Source organism: Tachypleus tridentatus, chromosome 6 (genome assembly GCF_004210375.1).
Source record: "Tachypleus tridentatus isolate NWPU-2018 chromosome 6, ASM421037v1, whole genome shotgun sequence".
NCBI classification, from domain to species: Eukaryota; Metazoa; Arthropoda; class Merostomata; order Xiphosura; family Limulidae; genus Tachypleus; species Tachypleus tridentatus.
This window is the reverse complement of record NC_134830.1, coordinates 25645145-25654797: the sequence shown is the minus strand read 5'-3', so window position 1 is coordinate 25654797 and position 9653 is coordinate 25645145. Positions and strand designations below refer to the sequence as shown.

Sequence of the window (9653 nt, the reverse complement as noted above, 5' to 3'; positions counted from 1 at the left end):
TCTAAATTTAATGAATTCTCACGTATACTCAACTATGTAAACTTCACAGTCTTTCTATCGAATTGTATGGTTTCTACTATGGTTTCATGGTATAAAGGACCACACTGCATTTCAATTGTGAAAAAGCTAATTGTCATGGAAGACGAAATTTGCTTCCTCAGAAAGCAAAAAATGAAAACAAAATATTTTTCGAACATAATAATGTTGTTTTTGTTCGTTATAGTCCCTTCTTACGTACTATTTGTGGTTTTATTCAACCTGCATTTAAACTCTATGCTTAGTTTCGATTACCGGAGTATATCTTTGTTTATCACAAGTTTTATCCTTACTTATTTTCTTATAGGCTGGGGACAATACTATGTCACTTACGTTTCTTATTTTTCGTTTGTTTTCAGCAGTTTATTTGATTTTCTGAACGAAAGACTCCGAGACATAACAAACACTGTAGATGTAGCGGAATTTGAAAACTTGAGAATACTTCATGTTAGGTTATGTGAGCTTGTTAAAGATACAGATAAGTGTTTTTCTCCTGGCATACTTATTATGTTTTCAATGGAATTTTGTTTTGTTGTATTTGTGGAACACTGATGGCATACTCCTCAAATAATGGAATGGTGATTGAACTGGTTACCTCTTTCATAGTTCTTTTCACTGGAATGTTCATCTCTTGCACGTTTTCAGAAAACATGCAAAATAAGGTAAGCATCACTAAGAAATACGTTAAATGATAAAATCATTGTAGTTGTGAGGTTTTACATTAAAGTTTAATGTTAATTTTAAACGTTTTGAAATAAATATGCAAAAACGGCTCGTTTGGGTTGAGAAAATATTTTACATAGAAGAGCGAACAACGTTTTGTTCGGTTGGTCGAGATCTTTATATTATAGTCAAAATATTTATTTCTCTAAAAATATTATTATTAAAGTGCTTCATAAACTTCTTTGCCAATAATTGCCACTATCCTATTAGTTGGAGTCGAGATGCCACTAAGAAAGGAGATTTCAAGCCTTAACTATAAATTGTTATTGAATACTAGTGTACCACACAGTTCGGCATAAATGAACAAAAAATACCAAATGTTAACGTGGAACATTTCTCTTATCATCAAAATTAATTACTTCTCGATACATCCAACATCACAGCCATTGTTCACTATTTCGATGAAAAGGTCAAACAATGCAATTAGCCAGTCTGAAATCTCATCTTGAATCCATCGTAACCGCTCAGGGCGGTATATAACAACGAGTAAGTTGACGCTAATTAACATCACAAAACCTGTCCTCTATTGACCAAATCCTTTGGTTAATATCTCTTAAAGTAGAATGACATTTTTGCTTTTTGATAAGATAGTATCAATAAATATGAGAACTGTTGTAAGGGTATTTTTTTCATCTAGGGATGTTCTTGTATCATTTAATAATATGTAATACACTATAGCTAAAGAGTATTGGTTCTGTAGTTACAGCTATTCCACCTCATAGCTTTCGATCGCTAGATTTAACATCAACTTGGCAACGTTGTTACCCTATAAAGTAAAAAAAGAAATGAATTTTATTATTAGTTTTATTTCGTTTGTTTATGTAATAAAAAATGAAAGAAACAGATATAGGAGACTACCTTTACCAACAATGTATGGTATTAAAAAGGTATTATACGAAATATAATATAACAATGCCAGGTGTGTTAAGGCGTTCAACTCGTAATCTGAGGGTCGCGGGTTCGAATCGCGATCGCACCAAACATGATTGCCCTTTCAGCCGTGGGATCGTTATAATGTGACGGTCAATCCCATTATTCGTTGGTAAAAAGAGTAGCCCAAGAGTTGGCGGTGGGTGGTGATGAATAGCTGCCTTCCTTCTAGTCTTACACTGCTACATTAGGGACGGCTAGAGCAGATAGCCCTCGAGTAGCTTTTAGCGGAATTCTAAAACAAACAAACAGCCCTCTTTTAACACGAATTGTGTTATCACCTTAATGTGTTATGCTTTTGTGCTGTGATCTTTGTGTGTGATCGTTTCCATGTGTGTATACAATAAATGTTGAATTATAGTTACTGTCTTGTTTTTTGATTAAAAACATGTTTTATTTCTGTATGTTAATCAGGGCATCCAGTTCTTTGAGATAGTTCAAACATTTAAGGCAGAGCAGATTCCTTTGGAATCTTTGCAGCAAGTAAGTAAAATTGATAAGTTTCTAACATAATATCAGGGTAAGCTAGAACACCTTAACATAAGAGAAGACAAAACATTATGATAATTATGATACGTCAAAAGTCTTCGTAAAATCTTAGTATTACATTTCTAAAATCAAAATATATTACATGATATTTATATTCCTCCATCATTACTATTCAGTTTCATGGGGAAAATTTTGACTTTTCCTTGATATTCCAATGTCATCTGCTTTTCTGCACTTTAGATTACACGTATAAAATGTTCACGTATTGCTTTAATTATGAAGAAACACGCACTATTAATAGTATATTCTATTTAAACACACTTCATATTGTAACGTATGATAATATTAGACAGTAATACGGAATGAATCTGAAAACTGAATTATTTTTAATACCTAGAAATACTTGTGTAGGTCTAGTATAGAAAATGCGAAGACATTTATTGGTCATAAAATGAGAAATAAAATGAACAATAAAAAACATCTTAATGTAAAAGACGTTAATAGGAACTAGACTGTTAAAATACCAGTGGCATATTTTCCGTGTCACCATCTTTCCCGGACGTAAACCAGCCCGTGGAGAGTTTTTAAAAAATGGTGCTTTAGTCGTTATAAAAATATTTGAATCATGTATAACCAGTACTAGCACAACTATATAATTACTGCAGTTTAGGAAAAGCAGTGACACAAGATGTTATTTATGTTTTAGTTATGTTTTATGTATAGTTGTGATAAAACAAATCTACCGGCCAGCACACACCACTGTAAAATACATATTTCAATCAGAAGATATTTACTTTCTTTCTAAAATACTATTATTCAACGTTCAAAATATTTTTCGATAACCTTGAAACTGAAGAATTTAACGTTGGAATGCACGAGGAATAACAACTAAGTGTATTCTTTGATATATTGTTCAGGCAGAGTATTCATAATGAAACTTTGTAGAATGGACGACAACTTTCGAAACGTCGTCCTCTACACATATATTTTCACAACAGAGAGTTGCCGTCCATTCTAAAAAGTTTCATCAACGACTAGGTGATATGGACAAAGCAAAAGTCAACATTTTTGAGCTAAAATAAAGTTGTGATCGAATAATTTATTAGGTTTTTTTTGGAAGCAAATATTTAACTCTTAAAGCGTAAATTTCAATAATTGTATTGGTCGCCAATTACATAAGGCTTATTAGTTGATCTTTGCAACTTAAGATTTTGCTGAACTTTGAATTTAAAATATATTATTTCCATATCCACAGGTAATACTCTCCACTACGATAACCTCAGAAAATGGAATATGCTTTACTGCATCAGGTTTCTTTGCAATAAACCGTTCTTTGATGACAACTGTACGTACGCTTGAACGAATTGTCGTTCTATAAAGCTTAAGGCAAAGCTAAAAATATATAAAATAATTTTAACAGTAAAGTTCAAAATAAAGTTCACTTTTTAAATCATAATAATAATAAATAAAAGGTTTTTATTGTTATTATCTTGAGAATAAAAGTCTTTTTTCAACTTTATTGTCAAAGTGTCTAATTCTCACCAGTACGTTTTACAACTTGTGAAATATATATATTTATAAAATAAGTTTATCATGTTTCAATAGCTGAAAGTTTCAAGTAGTTCTTACGAGCCACATGTTTTTAGACTCTTACAACATATCATGTTTAATAAAGTTTCAAGCGTGTAACGTTCTTCTTAGATACATTGTAATACTGTATGAAAACGACGTTCTTTTGCTCAATGACAATTTTCTTTACTCGCTGTTTCAACCAGAAACAGTAACTATAAATAACTTATCTTTCAAATGTACCAATAAATGTTTTTCTTTTCTAATATAAACGTAACTTTCTATGTTACGTTATCCAAACCCAGTCATTATATTCTAAAAGTCCCCACCTGGTACAGCGGTAAGTCTTCGGATTTACAACGCTAAAATCAGTGGTTTGATTCCCGTCGGTAGACTCAGCAGAAAGCCCAATGTGGCTTTGTTATAAAAAAAACGCACATATTCTAAAGATGGTTGGTATGGGTATTAAACCTTTAATTAAAATAAAGCACAGAACAACGGTTCGACCTGTCTTAGGTCAGCTGCAGGTTAACTATCGTTATTTGTTTTCTAAAACCTCCTTTATAAATATGTTTACACTTTCATAATAAAACGTAGGTAGTTAGCAAAGTCAGTAATCAATGTAGATCAACCCCTTAAAGGATTACAATATACTTAGTTGACAAACTAAATAATAGATGAATGAATGAATAGATAGTAAGTTTGGAAATTCAAGCCCGTCGACATTGAAATAAATTATCTTCTATTTTGAGAAAAACTATTCGAGTTTTCACAGTTTTATTTAAGAACAGAAGCTAATTTAAAATTGTTATCTTTTTCTACTTGATGTCGTTTCGCTGTAAACTATGTTATTAACATTAATAACAAAACATATTTCACGTTTCGCTTCAAACTGTCTCTTAATATCGGATAACTTTTTTTGTTTTATTTTTCCTTGTTTAGACTTTAGGAGTATTATATGTTTTTATTTTTATTTTTTTACAGATCATTGGGGCTATTATAACCTACACTGTTATCATGATCCAGACTGGAGGAATATAAATCATTAATTATAAAATGAACAACTCACTTCAAGAACGATTCTTAAAATTTTGAAAATTCATAATTATTCAAAACAATTATTATAATTGTTCTTTTAGAAATTTACTATACATTTAAAATATAATATTACAGTATTCATTATATTAAGAGCAACAATTTGCACTCACTCATACTTAGAGTTACTTGTAATTAAGTCACAAAAAGAAAAAACATTTCTTTATACAAAATTGTTCCTTCTTCTCCTGTACGTTTAAATAATATTATACATTTCTGCAATGCATAATGTTTATACTGTTACAAATCTTACTGCAGTTTCTTAATATTGTATTTATTTATATTGGTGTTTATGTTTGCATACTGTAAAGAAAGAATTTGACTTATCGTTTTGATATTATTTTATGGCATATTTTAATTCACTGAAGTCTAAAATTTCTTCTCATAATATTGTTGAGATCTAAAAATAGTATATCTTGACTGTCCTGTACTTAGATTATTGCTGACTTATGTGATCTGTATTTGTTTTTACACGAAGATCTGGATAACAATAAAGTGTACTGTAGTTATATCTTACCTGTTTCGAGGTTTTCGTTATTTTCGTTACTAATTGTACTGAACACATTTCGTTAACACGATAACAGCTCTTTCATTACTTTAAATCTAAAAATCTTTTGGGTATTATCTGATATCATAGTTTGATAATTATTTAAGTAAAATCAAAATATAGTCTCTCTGTCATTTAGACATTAAATACATGTCTATCGTACTTAATAATCAGACGTACGTCAAGCTAAACTTCTGTGAATCAAACTGTTAAATAGGAAATGTAAAGCGTAGTTAAAGCACCAAATATGCTCGCCCTTTCAACCGTAGGAGCGTCATAATGTGACGGTTAATCCCACTATTCTTTGGTAAAAATGACGACCTAAACAATGATGATCGTTTTAAATCTGCCTAGTTTATATTTCAGTTTGAAAAAAGATAATTGTTTAATATTTCTCAAAGTACTTATTAAAATGAATACCAGTGAGACGATACTCACCCACTGAAACTATACTTAGACTCCATGCCTCTATATTAAATATCATGTAACCAATTTTCTCAAAAAATTAGCAATTTAGCATACTTATATAGACAGAGCATTTCGAAAACAGATTGAAACATATAAAACATTACTAATGATATATTTTATTGTGGTGTTATAAATAAACGTTCAATACAGAAAAAATACAATTAATCTTTTATCAATGTCCTAAAGTAAAACTAGTTAAAACGTATCCATAAAACAAAACTTTTTTCCTATTTTAATACGACTAAAACAATAATTTAAACGTATTCAAATATATAGAGCCTTTAAATGTTGACCCTCAATTAATACAAAATCCTTTGGGCATTTTAAACTTTTATTCTATTTTTCATTTTATAATTTTATACAATTTTTCGACACGCATAGCAAATTGCATAACTCAGCAGATGGCGTATAACCTTTAGCACTTTTAACATTAGGGCTGTACAAAACCATGTGAAAGTAACATTTCGATTTTCCTTAGGTGTGGGTAGTAAAGAAAGATGTATTTGTCTGACCTTAATCTCTCCATAATTTGTTTGTTTGTTTTGGAATTTTGCGCAAAGCTACTCGAGGGCTATTTGCGCTAGCCGTCACTAATTTAGCATTGTATGACCAGAGGGAAGGCTGTTCGTCATCACCACCCACTACCAACTCTTGAGCCACTCTTTCACCAACGAATACTGGGATTGACCGTCACATTATAACGCCCCACGGCTGAAAGGGCGAGCATGTGTGGTGCGACGGGGATTCGAACCCACGACTCTCGGATTACAAGTCGAACGTCTTAACCCACCTGGCCAGGCCAGGCCAGGCCTTCTTCTCCACAGACTAGCACAAAATCTATGATTTCTGTAAGCTTTACTGTTGTAACTGCTTTGAAATATTGCCTTCCCTGAAATATATTCAAAATAGTGCACACCTAAATGACAGTCAAAATTTACGTTTACATTTACAGATTTAATTTCACCCAACATTGCCAAAACTTATAACTACCCACATAAATTTCTTCGGCAGAAAACAATTAGATTTGTTTGTTTGCAATTACACACAAAGTTACACGACTGGCTGTCTGTGTTACGCCCACCACGAGTATCGAAACACGGTTTCTAGTGTTTTAAGTCCGCAAACATACCATGGTGCCACTGGGTGGGGAATGAGTTGCTTTACTACATAGAGTTTTTATATGTTTTATAAATCTCTTCAAATTACGAGATAATTTATCACGTTTATTAATTAGTTATCCACAAAGAATAAATTAATTTAATGACATTGAAATGTCAAAATTTATTCTTTATTTTTAGGCCAAATCATGAAAAACAAGCAGTCGGACATTATGTAACATATATTTCACCTCTGTTAAATTCAGTGTAAATATCGAGAATATTAAAACTTACTGATGTTGTCACTTTGCAACAAAGATCTCATTAACCTATATTTAAACTGTTAGATACGAAATAATCAGAACAAACATAGAAAGTAGAAAGTGCACTCAGAAGTGTGAAATGTTCGTTTCTCTAAAGAAGTACGTTACTGGTCAACTCGAATAGATTTGTTCAGTGATTGGCTATAGTGAAGCAAATAATACGCTGTCTTACGAGATTGATTAGATGGGTCTAGGCGAGCTACTGGCGTGAATGCATTATATCATTCTGAGACGAAGAAGCATACGATGATGGGTAATTCTCGTTCAAAACAATTTTTCCTGATGAAAACAACAAAACCAAACAGGAATGCTCCAGTCTGGTCTACCAAACGTTTCGTAAAATTAACTATTACTTTGGTTTCATGGGAGGTGCTTCTTACTAGACTTAACACGGGTGGTCGAGAAGACTTACGTTCGAAAAGATGCAGTTTTCTGACAATCTACTCGATGTTCCTATGGATATTTGGGCTATCTTACGGTGTTTATACAATATATTTATTCCAAATATCCTCTTTTGAGTTTACAAAATACATACGATTACTGAATTTTGTAACTTTCACATCCCTCCTGTTGAGTTCCACCTTTTCTACTATAGTTTCATGGTATAAAGGAACTCATTGCAGTTTAATTTTGAAAAGATTGATTGTCCTGGAAAAAGAAATTAATTTTATTCCAAAGCAAAAATCAAAAATACAGTATCTTTCAAACATTGTAATGTGGTTATATACTGTAATATGTCTTTCTTTCGTATTGCTTTCGGTAACAATCCGTTTTTACCTTAACCCTTTGTTTAGTTTCCATCTCAGAAATATACCTATTATCTTTGCATTTTTGTCTTTCACTTACTTTTGATAGGATGGGAGCAGTTGTACAACATCTATATTATTTATTTTGCTTTTTTTCTTAGCAATTTATTTGATTCATTGAATACACGCGTCCGAGAAATAATAAACACTAGAGATAGATCAGTTTCTTCGGAATTTGAAAATTTGAGAATACTTCATGTTAGGTTATGTGAGCTTGTGAAAGATACAGATGAATTTCTTTCTCCTGGCATACTTATTATGTTTTTCAACAGAATTTTGTTTTGTTGTGTTTCTGGAACATTGATGGCATACTCCCAAAATTATGGAATGATGATTCATCTGGTTACCTCTTTCATAGTTCTTTTCACTGGAATGTTCATCGCTTGCCTGTTTTCAGAAAATATGGAAAATAAGGTGAGATTAGTAAGATATACGTTAAACGAGAATATAACCATAGTTATGACGTTTTAATATTAAACTGATAAAATACTATAATGTTAATTTTAAATGTTTCTTCAAATTGAAAAATACCTTTATACTAGAGTGAAAATATTTACCTGTCTGAAAAAATATTATTAAAGTAAGTGTATGAATATTTATATCATTAAATATATGAGTGTAGACAAAACCTCACAAGTAACACGAACGCACTTTAAACACTAGAACAGTTTATTTCAGCAAGCACTGTAAACCTCAACTACATTTTCGTGTCAACAGCATGATAAAGGTCATCGTCAATGGCTACCAAAGTCTTATCAGGTGGTCAGTGGATTCCTGAAGATAGGTACTCTTGGGCCTTAAAACAAATTGTTAGTGTACCGTACATTTTAACCCAAACAAAAAAATAGAGATTCGTTTTTTTAATGTTGAATATTCTTCCGAACACCAAAATCTTCATGGATTCCTCATTACACCGTTATTTACCACTTCTGTAAGAGGTTAGGATAAAAGAGTCATTATCTACATTAGATATACTGAATCTAATATTTTCTACCGTACTATTGCCATATCATATTGTTTAGTTTCGGAAATATTACTTTACGTAAAGCTTTCGATCGCTTGGCTTAATTTTAAACCCGGCAACGTCGTTGCACCTATCATGTGCAAAAAAAGTGAATTTAACTATTAGTTTGGTTTCTTATGTTTATGTTAAAATATATAAAATGTGGAAGACAGCTTCCACCACCATTTTGTATGGCATTGAAAACGTATTATACGACATTGGTTAAAGATCATATAAAATAAGGTTATCAGCTTTAATTTTTTAAACTGTTTTGCTCTGACTGACCTTTAAGTGTTCTGTTATTCTCTGTAGGTGTCTCAATAAATGTTGAATTATAGCTCTTGCCTGATTATGACAAAAATCGTGTTTTATTTTTCTGTATACTAATTTGGGCAACCAGTTCTTCACAATTGTTCAAATTTTTCAGACAAAGCAGATTCATTTGAAATGTCTGCAGTAATTAAGTAAAAATTGTTGGGAACTTCTATCTATGAAACTGGTTTAGTTTGAATTTCGCGTAAAGCTGCACGAGGGCTATCTGCGCTAGCCGTCCCTAATTTAGCAATG

At 31.6% G+C, this 9653-nt stretch overlaps 1 protein-coding gene across 1 annotated transcript; it reads left to right on the top strand.

Annotated features, from left to right (window-relative positions):
• The first annotated feature begins 587 nt into the window (after window positions 1-587).
• On the top strand, window positions 588-4788 carry LOC143251567 (uncharacterized). Its single transcript, XM_076502840.1, has 4 exons — window positions 588-698; window positions 2104-2172; window positions 3434-3523; window positions 4732-4788. The coding sequence occupies exons 1-4, from the start codon at window positions 588-590 to the stop codon at window positions 4786-4788; spliced, it is 327 nt and encodes a 108-aa protein (XP_076358955.1).
• The last annotated feature ends 4865 nt before the right edge of the window (window positions 4789-9653 follow it).

What these genes read in the sequence shown, in the direction of transcription:
- LOC143251567 (XM_076502840.1), top strand. Translation starts at nt 588, where the DNA reads ATGGCATACTCCTCAAATAATGGAATGGTGATTGAACTGGTTACCTCT. An exon ending in CTTTGGAATCTTTGCAGCAA is followed by an intron (nt 2,173 to 3,433) that starts GTAAGTAAAATT and finishes CCATATCCACAG; the next exon opens with GTAATACTCTCCACTACGAT. An exon ending in ACCGTTCTTTGATGACAACT is followed by an intron (nt 3,524 to 4,731) that starts GTACGTACGCTT and finishes ATTTTTTTACAG; the next exon opens with ATCATTGGGGCTATTATAAC.